This window comes from Nicotiana tabacum, chromosome 16 (genome assembly GCF_000715075.1).
Source record: "Nicotiana tabacum cultivar K326 chromosome 16, ASM71507v2, whole genome shotgun sequence".
Lineage (NCBI taxonomy): Eukaryota > Viridiplantae > Streptophyta > Magnoliopsida > Solanales > Solanaceae > Nicotiana > Nicotiana tabacum.
Window position 1 is genome coordinate 107,888,135 of NC_134095.1, and position 19,977 is coordinate 107,908,111.

General features: G+C 35.3%; 1 protein-coding gene across 3 annotated transcripts; it reads left to right on the forward strand.

Annotated features, from left to right (window-relative positions):
- The first annotated feature begins 542 nt into the window (after window positions 1-542).
- On the forward strand, window positions 543-10,868 carry LOC107789608 (uncharacterized). Of its 3 annotated transcripts, XM_075233206.1 has the most exons (10): window positions 608-741; window positions 3,231-3,598; window positions 4,377-4,535; window positions 5,731-5,811; window positions 7,910-8,002; window positions 8,270-8,362; window positions 8,442-8,585; window positions 10,013-10,120; window positions 10,225-10,276; window positions 10,347-10,868. In XM_075233206.1, the coding sequence occupies exons 2-10, from the start codon at window positions 3,263-3,265 to the stop codon at window positions 10,376-10,378; spliced, it is 1,098 nt and encodes a 365-aa protein (XP_075089307.1). In that variant the 5' UTR covers window positions 608-741; window positions 3,231-3,262; the 3' UTR covers window positions 10,379-10,868. The 3 variants fall into 3 exon arrangements, with proteins under 3 accessions (XP_075089310.1, XP_075089307.1, XP_075089308.1); XM_075233209.1 differs by lacking the exon at window positions 4,377-4,535 and having other exon boundaries at window positions 543-741; XM_075233207.1 differs by lacking the exon at window positions 7,910-8,002.
- The last annotated feature ends 9,109 nt before the right edge of the window (window positions 10,869-19,977 follow it).

The following is a 19,977-nucleotide window of genomic DNA, read 5'->3' on the forward strand; positions in this document are numbered from 1 at the left end:
CTCCTTTCAAGTTTTAAATTGTTTGGTGAAGATTTGGGTGAGATTGGTTCGTTTTGGGTCTGCTGAAGCACGATGAAACACTTCTAGTTCTTCAGTCGACGAACTAAGAAGAAATTGCAATTTTGGGTTCAAAATTTGGTAGGATTTGGTAGTAATCTCGTGAACAAATCTGAAAATTTAAAAAGATAAGTTCACTTGGAAAAAATTTCCGACATAAATTATTCATTTTCCGGTAAGAAGTATGTGGTATTTGTTTTTTGGATGATTTCACGCACTTGAAAAATGTGAGAAACACTTGCCTTGTCATGTCAGCATTTTGTGTCTAAATAACACAGTAAAAGCCTAGTTAAAGTGTTCAAATGAAACAGACTTAAGATAGATTGTCTAAGTGAAAAGTGAGCACAAATTTAATAGCTTGCTATTCTGCCAATTAAAATTGAGGAATTTTCCTTGTTTATAAGGAATAAAACAAAAATGAAACATAAACATAGAAGTCAACTCGAACCGGAACTGTTGAAAGGGCAAAACACTCGAACCAGACCGGAGCCAAATTCGAAAAACCTTACCGGGTTAACCAGCTATACTGTTGAAAAGTAAAAGACACTATCTACGCACTCACTCCACACCACCCACCCCATAACCCAACCCCAACGCTAACCCCAACCCCCTTCTCTCACGCTCCCTACGAGGGTCTTCTTCATGCCCCAAGAAGATTGGTGCAGTTTCATCCTGCAATTGCCGGTATGCTTGTATTTATTAGCTAAACACATCCATTTTGCTGACCCATTTTGATTAGGGCTCTAATTTCGTTTTATCATTTTCCACTTGTCAATGTATGCGAACCCATTTAAAGTTTTCTCTTAATCTTTTCAATTTGATGGAAAGATTGGAACTTTCACACTTAGAGCTATTCTATGGCTTCCTTCCTTTTACTACCTTTATTCAATGCGGCTCTTCATCTAGTTGTGTATATATAGAAGAATCCTTTCCTAACTTTCAAATACTTCAAAGGAAAATCTTTTGACAATTTCATTTATTGAGCGCTTTGCAGTTAAGTCCTTGGTGTTTTAAGAATTAAAATTTGGGGAAGGGTAGTTTTCCGGTGATGGAATGACTCGAAGTTTGGATTGTGGGGGGAGAGGGAAGAACCCTCCATTAAGCTCTGCTGTGCTGTTTTTTGTTTTATCTTAAAGGTTGTAAAAGAAAAATATAAAAAAAAGTTCTTTATGTTTTGAGAAGGGAAAAGAACTGAAATAATATAAAGAAGAATGAAAAGGAAGCTTATTTTTTCTTTTTATAAAATGAAAAGGAAGTTCTCATATGTAATGTACCTATAGAAAAAATATAGCCACCAAAAATAGGGAGTGTTTCACTTAAATAGGCCCTATGAGGCACCAATGTACTCCCTCCGATCACTTTTACTTAGATTTTTTGCTTTTACTTGCCACTTTTAGCATATAAAGAGAAGACAATTTCTTTTTTCCTGTTATACCCACAATATTAATTACTTATTTTAAATTATTTTTTTAAATCCATTAAAAATATGCATCAATTAACATGAGTATCATGGTAAATTATACACTTCACTTATTATTCTGCAAAGTTCATATTGGACCGGTAAAAGTGAACGGAGGGAGTATTAGTCAGCCAGCGGGTTCCCGATACCAGATGGTCAAAAACAAAAAAGTTGAACCATAAATAAACATAGAAGATGTGTCCTTTTGTTTTATAAACTTAAATTTTTACCATTTAATTTTTTTTTATAAACTTAAATTTTACCATTTTAAATTAACTAAGATGTGTTTCGCACATGATATAAACTAATTTTTTAATATTTCTTCACTTATTTTTATACCTATGTAAATATAATAGTTGTTTACATTATTTGTACTATTGGAAAGATGGAAATGTTGTTATGAATTTTCATGATATGCTGGACATGCTAGACCGCTTAGGATTTTAATGTTTTTAAGCCAGTAATATCTTTGTATTTTTACAGTATCAGCTTGATACTGTTTTTAATAAAATCTTCACCTTATAAAAAAAAAGTAGTATTATGTATCCGTCATAAGAATGTGAAAAATAATAAATTTCAAATATTAGAATAAAACACTAAAATTCATGTCAATGATTCATGATCTCAGAAAGAATACTAATATATAAACCTAAGTTGCTCGAACTCGGGTGCAGGTGTCCGATATGGGTGTGGATCTAGAAGTCGGATCCTTCATGATAAGATTCGGGGGTATAGATCTAAGTACTTTCGGCTGCGGGGATTCGGCTAAAAATAATTCAAATATCTTAAAGTAGAGTTAAAAAATATGCCTAAATTATAAGACATTATGTGGAAAACTTACATGTGCTTGTAAAGTGCAAGAAAAAGTCTACAAGTTTAAACCATAAAAAGTGAAGAACATTAACATTTGAATTAAGCTAATAAGAAAATAGAAAAGCATTTCTAATTGGAATTTGTAGGCCTCCTACATTTTCAAAGGAGAATCCGAGAAGGAGATAAAAAGAAAAGGACTGACATAGAAATTTCTATATATACAAGATATTTCATTTTCTTCAATTTCACCCTAGCCTTTATTTTGATTTGAGAAATCATTGGATCAGTCCCAAGTTTCACCATACAAAGTACCCAAAATCGATTGACTATATCCACTACGGATCCCACACCCACCCATATCGTGTCGACACGGGTGGGGCACCGAAAGTGAAGAGTCCGAGTAGCTTAGAAATAAACTAAATCGCCTTAATTGTGAATAAGATTTCTTAGTTAAATTAACTAAACCTGTGTAAACACTTGGTGCAAGTTAATTTTTTTCCTAGCCTTTTAAACATGGTGAGCTGTCTGAAATTCTCACTTCGTAACGTGTTTATAGAAGTGGAAGTGTGGAACACAGAAAGAACTGGCTGAATAAATTGGTGTTTTCTAGGAGGAAAGTTAGTACAATAACCATTCCACTGCTTTTCAGTTTTTAGATTTGTTAGCTCCCCGAGCATAACCTAGTTTATTTTGTATTGGAGCTAACTGTGCCTTTTTGTAATCCTTTGTGGATCTGTTAGCATCTTCTTGATGCCTTTAGTGAAATTTCTTACTTCATCATACAAAAAAAAAAATTAAAAAAAATCGGTGTTTTCTTTCTTCTGTTCTCTTCTCGCAAAATGAAAATGATTTTGAATGAAGAAAAATGACTTTGTTTTCTCTTTTTTTTTTCTTTTTTCAGAAACTGGTTGATTCTGAGTGAGGTCCTGTGTAATGAACGTCTTGTTTAATGCATGTTCTACTGTAATATTAACAAGGACTGGCAGTCGTGCTGTGAAGAGTTCTATTGGTGCAATTTCAGCTCTTTCATGGAAGACAGGTGTTGGACATAATGCAGCTAGAAAAGTTGATTTCGACTTGCTTTTGAAGAGAATTTGCTTTCGTTGCTATTCATCTAAAAAGTCTAGTGGGGATAGTTCCAGCTCAGAGAAGTCTGATCCTACTCCAAAAATGAAGGAAGATAGAGATGGTTTCTTTGTTGTTAGGAAAGGAGATCTGGTTGGAGTCTACAAAAACTTGAGTGATTGCCAGACTCAAGTCGGATCCTCGGTAACCATTATTTTTCTCTTGTTTATTGACCTTTATTGAATGTATCTATTATTTTTCTCTTGCCAGACTCAAGTCGGATCCTCGGAGGATTGTTATGCAGAGAATATATCTATAAATGCAATGCTTTACTGTAACTAGTGCTTCTTTCTTATTTGATGAATAATATGCAATAGTCGTTTGTGTATTAGAACCTTGTTTATCCATAATTAACCTGAGTTTATTACCAAAACTTCAGCTAAGTGTGTTTGGATGACTTTGAAAACAGTCTTGGAATTCCCTCCTGAGTGTATGACAATGAAACATTATGTCTCCAGGTCATTCTTTTGTCCAATTACTATTGTAAACCAATGTGTTTCAAGCTTCAAAGAAATCACAAAAGGATAGGTTAAGTGAGTTGAGTTTTATCCTTCTATTTGTGATTCGTTCTCCTTTTACTTCTAAGGCCCCTTCTCTATCTTTTTTTCTCTCTCTCTGTTTCTCACTTTCTCCCTGCATCATCTGGATAGTTCGCTACTTTATTTTTCCACATTCTGTACACATGCTTTTTCGTATTGTTATCATCTTCGTGCCACTTTATCTGCATATCGTCAGATGTCATTCTTTTTTGTTTTTGTTTTTTGTTTCTGAGAATGTCAACTGGCATCTTTGAGATCATATTGTATGGAGTGATTGAACTTAATGGCCGTTTGCATGATTCTTCTGAGATTGTTCTCCCTGTGAAGACGTTCACTTGCAATGAGTTAATCAGTTGTTTTCTGCCGCTCGCTGTTCCTGGCAGATATGTGATCCCCCTGTGAGTGTCTATAAAGGCTATGCCATGCCTAAGGACACAGAGGAATATCTGCTCTCTTGTGGGCTTAAAAATGCTCTTTATTCTATCAGAGCTGCTGATCTGACTGAAGATCTCTTTGGAACTCTAGTACCATGCCCTTTTCATGTAAGCCAATTCCTGAGGTCTATCATTTATTCTTAATGGTTTAGTATTTGTTTCACGATGTTTTCACCAAGGTGGGTGATAATTTTACCTTTATTTCTACAAATAGGTTCTTTCAATCAATCTGATCTAAATTTTGACTCACCCATTCTGTTGTGAGGTTGATATGACACAGATCTTAATGTGCAAGTTTCCTTGTCAGAACTACTTGATACTTGGAATTTTGAAATTTCCTTTCCACTTGATTTGAATAATCATCACCCATCAAACAATCCCAAATAAAAGCTGAAATTTTCATATTTTGGCCGCTGGAACTTCAAATAAAGGTAAAATCCATTAGCTAAAGAAACCCTGGAAATCTCATGTATTTATTGGATTGTTATCTAGAAATAAGACCATGATATGACTAGCTGATTTTGTATCGTGTGTGAAGAGTTAGGACAAAAAATCGCGAAGTCCAACCGTGAAGAGTGGCTGGAAAAAAACGCTCTACTTTTGCCTTTTGCTATATAAGGGATGAATTTGTACTGCATTCCCCAACCAAAGTTGAAAGTTTCTAAACTTTATACTGCAACTCACTTCATCAACAAATGGTACTGCCAAAAAGGAAAAAAACCCTGAGAGTTTCATTGCATTACCTCATGTGTGGTATACTTATTTATTTTTCTTCTATGTTGTCAATATAATCCAGATTAAGAGATTTCTCTAAATGCAGTTGACGCATTAATTGTAGGTTTGTACTCTACCCAGGTTAACTTTCCTATATGATGTGCTTTATTTCAAAAAAAATTGTTCCATGATGTGACAATCCTGTTTCATGTGGTAATTCAATAAACATTGGCAGAAAAGATCCTTACCTCTCTCTAATCCTCTATTTAATATTCTCGTCTTCGTTCTTTGGTGTATATTTCTCTCGTCACTCTCCGGCAATCTATGTTGCGCTGACTCTCCAAAATGCTGCCGCACTCGTGCCTGATCCTCCAAAAATGCACTACTTTTGGAGGATACGACATGCACTAGACGACATTTTAGGAGAGTCCGGGCAACATAGCTAGCAATAATAAGCATATGCTGGTCAGTCAGATGAGCTGCTTGTGATCATAAAGCGGTGAAATGGCCTGAAAATGACACATCTTTCCTCTTATTTTTTTCTTTTTTGACTGGTCGTACTAATTTATTAGCATTTTATTCCTTGCAGCAACCTTCTTCTTCCAAAGGTGGGATGCCTGAACACATGCCAAAGAAGAGGTCACAGGAAGTAATGTGGTCAGAATATTCGGTAAGTTAAGACCATATTATGTTAATCTGCGGAAAAGTCTATCAGAATTTGCAGCAATTGCCTCTATGATTTCTTCACTTCTTACTGTACACTGAGAGTTTAATTACTTCATTCCCGAAGTTATCTCCTTAGGAAGTCAGTGTACACACTTTTCTATGCAACCGAAGCATGCTTTTAGTGTTGGGAGTTTCCTTGCAATTTTTCTTTAAGAGGTCATAACTAACAGTTTCACAATCACAGAAGTATGTCGTCACTAATTCAACTGGAAAGGCATTTTTTCTCTCATAAGCAGCAGTGCCTTTTAATTTAAGAATTTGTATACTATTGATTATTAGAGAATTGTTGATATCTTTTTGCTGTACCGGGGCCACCTTTTAATAGACAAGTAATAATGTCATGTGGTGGAAAGATTCTAACAAGTCAGCTCTAGTTATGAGCAAGATTTTCACAAATGGAAGGATACTATAGCTTATGTGTAAGACACATGTACAACAACAACAACAACCCAACAACCCAGTATAATCCCACTAGTGGGGTCTGGGGAGGGTAGTGTGTACGCAGACCTTACCCCTACCCTAGGGTAGAGAGGCTGTTTCCAAATAGACCCTCGGCATCCTTCCCTCCAAGAACTCCCCACCTTTCTCTCGGGGTGACTCGAACTCACAACCTCTTGGTTGGAAGTGGAGGTTGCTTACCATAAGAGCAACCCCTCTTGTCAAGACACATGTACAAGTAACTAGATATTTTCTTTCTTCTGCTCGCAGGTGTGATCGATGCCATTGAGCTTCGGTGCTCTAAAATAGTAGTCTTTTTCATTTCTGATGTTTCTCAACATACGAACTTTTTCTTAATGAGTAAAGACACCAGTATCTAGGAATGTTATTTTAAGATCCATAGCTACATCATGAATATGGTCACAGAACTACAGAGTCTCCGGTGATATAGCTTAATCTTGCATCGTCCAATTTATAATTCCTTAGACAACAAAAGGAGAGCTCCAGCAGCAAAAACATACAGAAAAACTAAGCAAGTATGACCTGCTAACATCTCAAAGCCCTGCAAATCTTAGTTTGCCGTATAATAATATAAAGAAATAAACATGTCTTGTCAACCTTCATAAAAAAGAATCTCTTGTCAATAAAAGAAATCAACAGACTCCACATATCACCAAAAAGAAAATATTTAACCTGTACTATAATAGTATCTTCCTTGTGGTTCGGCCCCTCCCCGGACCCCGCGCATAGCAGGAGCTTAGTGCACCGGGCTGCCCCTTTTACTATAATAGTATCTTCCTGTTAAGAAATTTTCTTTTCTCGAAGAAAGTATATAAACTACACTTGCATTTATCTTGAATGTAACATTATTAGCTCTGCTTGACCTACCTTCTAGATCTGGATCCTTAATTTGAGTTTACTGGCGATGACTAAAAGATGTTACTTCACCATGTTTGTGCTTTGGGAAAGCGGGAAAAAATGGTAGAAACGTCAAAAGGAATTGAAGTTCAAAGTTAACTTCTATTGCTGCTTCTTTTCTTTCTTTCGGATTTAAATGGCCTTCTCAAGAATATAGATGTTGTTCTGATATAATTAGTCCAATGTTTTTTGGGAAGAAAGTTAGGAGCTATAGTGATCCTTGATCTTGGGATGGATGATAGTTTATAATGGCTTAGGTGGATGATTGTTGTTACTTTTCTTTAGTTAGAGGTGAGGATCACGGATTTAGCTAAAAGATTTGTATGTGCTTGTCACTCCATCAAAAGGAAAGCTTAGTATTTGGTATAGCCTGCATTAAGCATTATCAAACAAGAACTGTACTACATATTGGTTAATAAACAAAATCTTGAGTTGGTAACGGGACGAATTGCAACATCTTTTTGTACATGAAATAGTAGGTAGAGTTGCAATTGTTGGTTGATGTGTATTTGCAAAATTCATCTGTTAAAGTACACTATATTATTCTAGCCACTTTGTAGAAAGGTGGTTTATATATATTTGGTTCAAAGTAGTACAGTGATGATTAGTTGCATTCTCTGCCCTGGATAGTTTGGCTTGACACTGTTCTGGAAACTATTTGTTTTTTTGGCCATGTTCGTTTGCAGGATGCTGTTGGATCAGCAGTTATTTCAAATGATTTCCTAAGAAAGCATGTGAAGTTAGATGATCATAAGGGTGACCAAGCTCTGCCATCGGGTGTGAGTGGCTGTTAAACGATGGCTAATTGTAAAACATAAATGCTTTCTGTACTGAAATTGACAAAGCAAAATTCTTTATCTAAAAATTTTAATAAGGGTAAACTTCATTTATACCTAGTGGGCTGCCAAGTGCGAAAATCGTAATTTACTAAATTAATTGTGAAAACTAAATTCTTTGTGGCAAACTACATGGTTGAGCTTTTCTAAATTTTCTTGTTGGTTTATGGTGTTGTGTGCAAAGAGGCTGATCATTGTTATTGTTAGCAGCGGTTGTGTACTCTTGAATTTGATGGTGCTTCAAAAGGAAATCCTGGACTAGCTGGTGCAGGAGCGGTGCTACGAGCTGATGATGGCAGTTTTGTAATAATCACTAACTTTGGGATTTGTGTTTGTTTCTCTTTTTCTTCAAACTTATGATTTACAACCTTCCAAATAAAAGATCTGTAGGCTGCGTGAAGGTTTAGGAGTAGCAACAAACAATGCTGCTGAATATCGAGGCATTATTTTGGGGTTGAAATATGCACTTAGCAAAGGGTTTACAAGTATTCGTGTTCAGGGTGACTCCAAACTTGTTTGTATGCAGGTTAGTTTTTCAGATATATTTATTATCATGTTTCTCCTTTTATATGCTTGATCTGACACTTGTCCTTTGTCATGCACTGCACTACTAAAACCTCTTACATTTCCATCTCTTAACATGGTGATGGTATTGCATTTAAGCTAAGTTACTCTTTTCATCTTTTAGCTGGATCAATGCAATTCTCCTCGTCCTTTTTCTTTCTTTTTTTTGGGGTGGGGGTTGATAATCTGGATCAATGAAATCCTTATTTGCATGTTCAAAGGTCTAGCAGGTAGCATCTGAATATGCAGCTCCTGGCAATTTTTTATATTGCTTGTTCATTACTCCTTGATGTCGTCAACAATATTATGCCAGAGGGCCTTTTCTCAAGTTACTTCCGCTTAATGGTTTTATTTTATATGACAAAGCTTTTCCTTACCTCTGGCATAAGTAATAATCGGATCTTCTGTGTTGGAGACGAAAAGATAAAGTCTGGTTAGCTGATAATATCTTCCCCGTACCAGTAGGATTAGTAGTTAGCCTTGTATTCTATTATTGGTATATCTCTATTACTACATGTTGTTCATTACGCTTGTTTTCTTAATATCTTGCTGTTGTTACTGCTTGTTGGCTGTTGCTACTGCTTTCTTTTCATATTTTCTTGAGCCGGGTGTCTTTCGGAAACAGCCTCTCTACCTTCAAGGTAGGTCCCCTGTTAAACTTATGTTCGGTGTTAACTAGTGATGGACAATATGGGTTCAGAGCATTTTGAAGCAATGAGGAATCTTAACAAGTAATTTAGGTTAATTACTGCATTCTTTTGTGTCAAAGCCAATCGAAGAATGACCTACATGGCAAACTGGGAGAAACCTAGAAGAGAGAGGCTCCTGCTACTGGGAAAAGATAAAGAGGTGAGGAAGAAGTGGGCGAAAAGTTGTCTAACCTAAGGAAGAATTCTCTTGCCAGGGAACAAAATGAGCTTGTATTCAAGATTCATCCCTGTATGATCACTGTAAAATGTAGGATGAGCTTTGCTCATCTTTTCATTGATGCTTTATTGTACGTCATCTTGTTGAGATATTGTTTTCGCATCATTGGAAGCAGGAGTGATTATTACTTTACAAAATAGTGGTCCTAATCAGTGGCGGACCCAGGATTTTGTGAAAGCGGGTTCAGTCAGAGAAGTCCATAACTAACATAAGTGGTCTAAGCCGTATAAGCGGGTTCAAAAATAATTTCTATACAAAATTTACCTTGCTTTAGCCATAATTTATACATATACACAGTATTTATTTTTGACGAAGTGGGTTCAGTTGAACCCACTTCTCTCCACTTGGGACCGCCCCTGGTCCTAATTATTAGTTTACTCTTTGCAGTATGATTTGTTATTTCGTTTCTCTTCTTTAATCCCTTTGATATATGAATTCATTGAAGTGTCTTTTACCAAACAGATACAGGGCCTATGGAAGGTTAAAAATCAAAACATCTCCACACTGTATGAGCAGGCAAAACAACTGAAAGATCGGTTTCTTTCTTTCCGGATCATTCATGTCCTTCGGGTAATTCTGCAAATCATCTCTTTCTTCGCTCTTTTGGATTTACCTAAGAGTATTACCTTGCTGTTTTTTGAAGATTTAACATAGTGTGAACTTCTTTCTAATAGGAATCAAACTCCGATGCGGATGTTCAGGCTAACTTGGGTGTTGAACTTGCTGGTGAGAGTTTACACTTTGTTGTATTTTGTGTGGTCATCGATGTTTCATCTAACTTTATCTGCTAATACAGAAGGTCAAATTCAGGAGGAGATCGAGAAATGACACAGCGGCACTAGGAAATGGCTTTAAAGTCCGTGGTATAAAGTAGTAGTAACATTGCAGAGAAGGATTTCTACACGCTAACACTAAGTTTTCAGATTGTCGAAGGGTAAACATTGCCTATTTAGCCACTACTACTTTCAACCTTCAAGGAGTCTGCCTATGAAGCCACTGGATTACCCATACAGTAATATCGTTCATTATTTAATGGATTAATGTTATTGCAATTAGGAAGTATGTAAATGTAATTGGGGAGAAATCAACACCAAATGTTACTAATTGTTTGCTTAGAAATATTGCTGATGAGAGCGCTCTATATCCCAGATACTCAACGAAGATAGACTGCAGAACAATCAATATTTGTCACTATTGTAGCAGAAAATTTTCATCTCTCATTCCTCACCTACTGCTGAGACACGTTAATTATTTGTATCCCAATATCCCCATGTTGAATTCTTTTTTTCAATTCTCTAAGTTTTTGTGTTCTTCCTAATTAATATTATTCATCCATCATTTAATTTTGTTTAATTTTTCTTCCTTTTTATCATAAGGTAGGCTGTATACAGCTTCCCTGCCTCTGCTGCTAGGAGGATCCAAATTCCATATAATTCGATGAACATTGTACGTGATGATTGCTCTAGAGCTACCTATAGCTTTGACAGATAATATGCTATGTCAACATTATTAGTACAACAACTCGAGTCCGTTTGGACATAAGAAATTTTTTACTTTTTTTTCAAAAAATTTCACTTTTTTTCGAGATCAATGTTTGGCCATAAAATTTTCAATCTTCACTTGAAGATGAATTTTGGAATTTTTCAAAAATTTGAAAAATTATTTTTCAAAATTTTCACTCAATCACTCACAAAACTTCAAATACAACCCAAAATTTTATCCATGTCCAAACACAGCTCTAATTTTCAAATACCATTTTCACTTGAAATTTTTTTTCACTTTTTTTTTTTAAAATTTCATAATTCTTATGTCCAAACTCCCACTAAGTCTCAATTATAAGCTATTTATTTTGCTCCGTCTAGACCTGTTACATTCTAATGTTTGATAAATTGGGCTCTTTAATCCTAAAAGTTTTCTGTGTACATTCTAATTACCCAACAAGAATAAAAAGAAAATCTAGTTCTCAAGTTTTTACCCATTTTGTAATATTTTACGTTTTTTTACTAGATTAGATTTATGAGCTTGCTAAATATATATTGCTTCAGTTATCATTCGTTATCGAGCCATGGTTCTCAGATACAAAATTCGAAGCCCCAAGAATCTAGTAATTGTTCCTTCATTTGTCACACAATGCTTAAACTTTAAGTCCTTGTCCTAGTTGTCTATGTTTCAACCGTAATGCAGATGAAAGCAAAATTTCCAATTGTAAACAGCTATCTATATTCACATTGGATTCCTCATTGAATCATGTTCCTAGCTACATACAATATAAAATAAGTGACAAACCTCGACAGCAAAACATCGTCTAGGATCTCCAACACTAAAACCAATGACCCCAAATACGATACATCTTGTTTAAACATCATAAATAAAAGATCTTTACAATATAAATACGTAGCTAAGTTGCCATAACCGTTCAAGCAAAGGCAGTAAAGTTACATCATTTACTGATAATTATCGAAGGCATTTGAATTCGGAATTGGTCATATAATGGCTCTACGTTTCTCAACTGCTGCCTCTGTTGCCTCTTTCGCAATTTTAATAGCTGTTGTGGCAGTGACAGCCCAATATGGCGATGATCCCGGCAGCAGTACTGACATGCCGAATATGCCTGGCATGGATGGTGCCCCTACTCCATCTACTAATTTGGCTTCTGTCAATTCTTCTCCAGTTGCACTCATCAGCATCCTTTGTTTGCTTCTTTCCTTCTTTGTTATCTGGAAAAGGGTTTAAAACCAGCTGCGTTTAACTAATTTCAGTGTCATTCGACATTTTTATGGTTTTTTCTTGTTGTTAATTTCTATGTTTGAAGGGAGATATTGGCGGTCAATGTTTAATGCATCTTTCCATATGCATAATGTGCCATGACATAGAAGGTGTGTGTTGCGGCCAAAACACTCACGCAAGTGTTCGCGATCGACACGTAATATAGTAGTAAGCAAAGTATCGTTCCCACGAGGAATTATGATCAACTTCTCGACTGATGTAGACTCAAACAATTATCAATTCAAGTTAAATTATCACAAAATATATAAAGAATCAATTTACAACGTACTTAATAATTGCACAATAATTCAACACAAAATTACTACACCAATTACACAATATTTTGATAACAATTTTGGTAAAGATATTCCAGGGTCATGGACGTGCTAGAGATCATGCTACTATTTTAGCTTAAGATTGATTTATTGAATTATCCGGGTTATTGAGTATAGGGTTAATAATATTCATAAGAATCTTTCGAGTTCTTATGCATCTATTCAAGTTAAATTAATACCTATATGTCTATGGTATTAAAATTAACTCAAATGCATTTACAAATCCTATTTCTCAACCAAGCAAGGCAATTAAGTATAGTTCTATCTTAATTGTGAATCTTTCACCCGATGCCCAGGATCCGGATCTTGCTCTATTTGATTCTATATGCAACCAAGAATTTCCTTTTTCAAGTTTAATTCAAGATTCGTAAATAATATTTCACTGTTAGCTACGCAGTAAAATAATTAGAAGCAGAATCAAATAAACAACCCATAACGATAGATTCAAGATCTTCAATCTAAGCTTCAAACAACAAGATCATCTAACATCCATGACCCAAGAATACTAGAGTATTTAGCTACTCATAATCATACAAAAATCAACAATAAAAGTCTTAAACATAATATAAACAAACAAATAGAAGAAAGTTTAGAAGAACTCTTTGAATCCTTGCTCCAAGATGTTGTTCTTCTTCTCCTTTCTTAGCTCCAAGATGAAGCTCCTCAAAAAGTTCCTCTCTCTAAAACTCTTTCTCTAAAATCTGATCTTCTATCAATAATGGAGCTTTTGCTTTATGTATATTGAGAGGGATTAAGAAGGAATTCCAATTTTACCCCTAAATAATGTTTTTTTCGGGTCGGTAGTGCGCGAACTATTGCACGAACTACAGAGTTCGCGCACTACTTCGAGCAGTATTCTGCCTCTGTTCCTTATACACGCGAACTACTGCGCGAACTTTGTAGTTCGCGAATTTTTCACCCTGTTTCGTTTCGAATTTGGAAAAACGTAAAACATGAAAGTTGTAGCCCTTTGAGTTAGCGTTCCAACCATATATTGTGCAGCCCAAATGGATTCCTGAGCAAAGTGTTATGTGTATTTTACTAGATAGTGTGCATTGTGCATGCTCGATTCTTCGTTTGTTCTAACTATCATCCGTTGACCCCCAAATGCGATCCCGGCTTAATTACTTGAGCTTTTACACAGATTTCAAAGCTCCAAATCACTTGAATTCATTCCATAATATCTATATAGCTCGGAATCACTCCTACAAGGCATAAAACACACAGTTAGTGCAAGACACTAGCGATTAAAGCGCAAACTCAACTAAAGTGCAGTAAATTAGAGTGTAATAATCGACTAAAATACGCAATTATAGCCTATCATCAGACCCCCCACACTTAAATCATTGCTCGTCCTCGAGCAATCAAAAATTTACTCTATCTATGAGAATCCTTCACTCAACCATTTCCCTTAACGCATTACACCTAGAACAATGTACATATATTACGCCTAGCAGTGAACAATCCTAGCCTCAAAGTCAACTCTCAAGTGTCATGCAATATTTACACTTCCTCATAGTACTCTACACAGAAATCAAGACTTGCTTCTCTGTCACGATTCATATGCTCTCACAATTACATCAACAAAGACTGAGTTCAATCCTCTACATTCAATTCATATATTCACATATATCAAGGAAATCACTCACTCTCACAAAAGAGGTCACATGCATGCAATTGGTACCATAAGCTTGCCCTTAATGTAAATCCCTACTAATGTAGGCTAACTCAATCCAAAATCAATTAGGACTTTTTCATGGTTGTAATGTGGGCTAAGGGACGGGTAGGATGTATTTAGGAATAATGACTCAACCCCTAAGCACTTTAACACATCACACGAGCAATTTTCCGCATAAATTCTTCAACCCACTTCTCATTTATACACAATATCATCCCAAAAATACGCCCTTCTTCTTTAAGCACTCTATTAATTCAATCCCACTAGCTAGAGCAAAACACAATGTAATTTTTCTTGTCACTCAATTTCTGCTAGTGGTGTATTCGTTTACAACATAAGTGCCCTTTCATCCTTTTATTGGTTCCACTCAAAAGCCACCCCACACTTATTTCCTTCCTACTTCTTTTAGCTCTCCTCTCATAATTAACGTGCTTTAATAGGTAAAAGGATCAAGACAATGTCAATTAAGAACAAAAGGGTATAGACTTGTAATGCGGGTGCCAAACAAAAGTCTAAAGGCTCAAAAGGGTTAACTAGGGACAAATTTTATTTGTGATAAGCAATTAAGCTCAAAAAAGGTCAAAGAAAGCCTAACATCATTTTTCAAACCAAGCATCACCTTAAATTTCGCTTCAACTCACATACCGGGCAAGTTCTAGACACAAGTACAATACATGGACTACACAAATACTCACCACACATGGCATATGACTCATTCCAGATCAGCTCATCAAGACACTCCATTATGAGCATTCAATTCAGTACAAACATACAAATTAAGACACTTTTAGTGAGATTCAACAATTAAGACTAAGCGCGTTATACTCTAGGGTCTATTGTGTTCAGGTGTGTCACCGCTATGGGTTCACTTTTCTATAGCTTATAACTCCTTATTTTAGTCTACCTATCAAAAAAAATGAAACAGAAATTAAAAACTACATATGCCCGGTTCAAGATAAACCCTTGGAAAAGAACCGCGGCTTAAAGAAAAACCAAGGGGGAATTGCTACACTACCTAAAAAAAATAAAAAAATAAAAAATCTTTTTGTCGTTTTCTTTAGACTCACTTCCCTCAAGAAAATTCGTCTAAAAGATCCGTCGTAGGGAAAAGTCTAATTTTTCTACCATTTTTTTTTCACATAAAAAAAAATTAATCTTCTAAAATACTACACAACTACGAAGAAAAGAAATAAGAAGCTAAAATACTAAAAAACTAATTATCAAAAGGAATTCTCCCACCCCACACTTAAAAGAGTGCAATGTCCCCAATGCACAAATAAAGCAAAAATAACAAGGGTGGACAAGAAACTCCCTGAAAGGCCAAATACCGAAGCACTGGCAGCTCACGGGGTACTCAGACTTTTTCCAAGGGTGGTCCTTTGTGCGGTTACCTCACACTAGTTCCAACCAGCTGCCTCGCATTTGCACACTTTCAGTGGCTTTTCTTCTATGCTCATAATCCTACAACAAATGTTGCAAAGGTAGAAAACTAAAATAAACAAAAATAAATAAAAATAAAAGAAAGCAGTAAAGCTGGGTTGCCTCCCAACAAGCGCCTTATTTTATGTCGCGGCACGACGTGAACTACTTTTTGCCTCCACCTTGAACTTATAAATTGAGCCCCCAACAAGGCATCAAGTCTGTCGCTATGCTTCTTTGGTGGGGCTACAAAGATAACCAGGCCAAGTAATAAATTTTTCACTCGACACTTCTCGGCCTTTGGATGAGGAATGTAATTTTTGCTTTTTGGCACAATAAATTCAAGAATATAGACATTTTCATCCTCACTCTTTGACTTCCCCAAAGGGTCAGATGACTCGATTACTATCTTACTATCTAAACACAATGTGGAAAAATGATTGGAATGAGGTCTAATGCGCCATAACTCATGAATTTTACTACTATTTACATCCCCATTTATACAAACACTCAATTTTTCTAAAGTAGTGTTATCTACTCCCTCACATGACTCTAGAGCACTCTTCTTAACATGGATATCCTTAAGAAAAATATGATCTAATGATTGGTATTCTTGTTTTAGCTCCTCTATTTGGTCTAGAAGATTTTTTTCAGCTTCATACAACTCATCATTAAATTGTTGGGCGTTACACGCATCAACCTTTGCACTCAAATCTGAATCCAAGTTATGCACAACCAAGCCAAAATTATCACTTTTTTGTGCAAGCTCATCTCTCTCCTTAGACCAATCTTTCATTACCGTTGTTAGTAAACAACGTCGTTTCGCAGAATCCACTAATCGAGAATATCCGTTCCAATACCAACCCTTACTCCCATATTCAAATTCAGATGTCCAAGAGGTGAGGTCATGACTAGCCCAAAAATACGGGTCATAAACCTTACCTCTGTATATTTCATCTTCAGATGTCATCCTGAGAGAACTAGAAACATACTAAGAGAAAAATCAAATAGTTATAAAAATAACATATTTACAAAAAGAAAAGAAAATAAACTTGTAAAGATAATCATAAAAGTCTAACCCAGAAGAATAGTTAATGTCTAATTCCCCGGCAACGGCGCCAAAATTTTGTTGCGACAAAACACTCACGCAAGTGTACGCGATCAACAAGTAATATAGTAGTAAGTAAAGTATCGTTCCCACGAGGAATTATGATCAACTTCTCGACTGATGTAGACTCAAACAATTATCAATTCAAGTTAAATTATCACAAAATATATAAAGAACCAATTTACAACGTACTTAATAATTGCACAATAATTCAACACAAAATTACTATACCAATTACACAATATTTTGATAACAATTTTGGTAAAGATATTCCAGGGTCATGGACTTGCTAGAGATCATGCTACTATTTTAGCTTAAGATTGATTTATTGAATTATCCGGGTTATTGATTATAGGGTTAATAATATTCATAAGAATCTTTCGAGTTCTTATGCATATATTCAAGTTAAACTAATACATATATGTCTATGGTATTAATATTAGCAAGAATGCATTTACAACTCCTATTTTTCAACCAAACAAGGCAATTAAGTATATGTCTATCTTAATTGCAAATTCTTCACCCGATGCCCGAGATTCAAATTTTGTTCTATTTGATTCTATATGCAACCAAGAATTTCCTTTTTCAAGTTTAATTCAAGATTCGTAAATAATATTTCACTGTTAGCTACGCAGTAAAATAATTAGAAGTAGAATCAAATAAACAACCCATAACGATAGATTCAAGATCTTCAATCTAAGCTTCAAACAACAAGATCATCTAACATCCATGACCCAAGAATACTAGAGTTTTTAGCTACTCATAAGATAAACAAGCCTAATATGACAGTTGAGCGACCGTGCTAGAACCACGGAACTCGAGAATGCCTAACACCTTCTCCCGGGTTAACAGAATTCCTCAAAAACTTGTTGCGACCAAAACAATCACGCAAGTATACGCGATCGACAAGTAATATAGTAGTAAGTAGAGTATCGTTCCCACGAGGAATTGTGATCAACTTCTCGACTGATGTAGACTCAAACAATTATCAATTCAAGTTAAATTATCACAAAATATATAAAGAACCAATTTACAACGTACTTAATAATTGCACAATAATTCAACACAAAATTACTACACCAATTACACAATATTTTGATAACAATTTTGGTAAAGATATTCCAGGGTCATGGACTTGCTAGAGATCATGCTACTATTTTAGCTTAAGATTGATTTATTGAATTATCCGGGTTATTGATTATAGGGTTAATAATATTCATAAGAATCTTTCGAGTTCTTATGCATCTATTCAAGTTAAATTAATACCTATATGTCTATGGTATAAATATTAACCCAAATGCATTTACAAATCCTATTTCTCAACCAAGCAAGGCAATTAAGTATAGTTCTATCTTAATTGCGAATCTTTCACCCGATGCCCAGAATCCGGATCTTGCTCTATTTGATTCTATATGCAACCAAGAATTTCCTTTTTCAAGTTTAATTCAAGATTCGTAAATAATATTTCACTGTTAGCTACGCAGTAAAATAATTAGAAGCAGAATCAAATAAACAACCCATAACGATAGATTCAAGATCTTCAATCTAAGCTTCAAACAACAAGATCATCTAACATCCATGACCCAAGAATACTAGAGTATTTAGCTACTCATAATCATACAAAAATCAACAATAAAAGTCTTAAACATAATATAAACAAATAAATAGAAGAAAGTTTAGAAGAACTCTTTGAATCCTTGCTCCAAGATGTTGTTCTTCTTCTCCTTTCTTAGCTCCAAGATGAAGCTCCTCAAAAAGTTCCTCTCTCTAAAACTCTTTCTCTAAAATCTGATCTTCTATCAATAATGGAGCTTTTGCTTTATGTATATTGAGAGGGATTAAGAAGGAATTCCAATTTTACCCCTAAATAATGTTTTTCCGGGTCGGTAGTGCGCGAACTATTGCACGGACTACAGAGTTCGCGCACTACTTCGCGCAGTATTCTGCCTCTGTTCCTTATACGCGCGAACTACTGCGTGAACTTTGTAGTTCCCGCGTTTTCACCCTGTTCCGTTTCGAATTTGGAAAAACGTAAAACATGAAAGTTGTAGCCCTTTGAGTTAGCTTTCCAACCATATATGAAGCCCAAATGGATTCCTGAGCAAAATGTTATGTGTATTTTACTAGACAGTGCGCAGTGTGCCTGCTCGATTCTTCGTTTGCTCTAACTATCATCCGTTGACCCCCAAACGCGATCCTGGCTTAATTCCTTGAACTTTTACACAGATTTCAAAGCTCCAAATCACTTGAATTCATTCCATAACATCTATATAGCTCGGAATCACTCCTACAAGGCATAAAACACACAGTTAGTGCAAGACACTAGCGATTAAAGCGCAAACTCAACTAAAGTGCAGTAAATTAGAGTGTAATAATCGACTAAAATACGCAATTATAGCCTATCATCAGTGTGTTTGTATTTAGCTGTATTATCGTGTCATTTACTCTTAAAATGTTGTATTTTCACATGTGATGACAGTTGTTGAATAATTTAATTATGTAAAAATAAAATATTTGTTGGTTAATAACTCTTGCTTTACCTTCGTAGGAACCAAATACGCAAAAGAATACATACACTCTTATCCTTAACTTACTTCCAGAACAGCGTTGATGTGCATATTGTTATTCTTTTTTGTTTCAGGACAGCGTTGATGTGCATATTGTTATTCTTTTTTGTTTTTGTTTTTAGCTTCAAAATATAACATCATATATGTATTCATATATACACAACCCAGGGAATACTTCTATAGAACTTTCTTCCTTTCTGGTCTTGCACATAAACTTTAATACAAAATTAAAGATGGCCGCGGGGTAATTAATCATAGTATATTAATTTCTGTTAGCAGTTTTAATAATTTTAAAAATCTCTGTAAACATTGCTTAGCCTTATAGTCCACCTAGGCAGCACCTGCAATTTGAGATGAGATGTGTGCCTCTTTCATATTGCCATCCTTGATCATATTTATGATTTTTTGTGTCTATGAGCATATTGTTACGAGAAAATAAACATTGAATCTAACTAAAATTTAAAATTTAGCTCATGAAATGAGGACCGAGAAGATCAGATAACGAGACAACGCATTCTCTCAACTAATATGTCAGGGGCAGATGCATCTTAGCC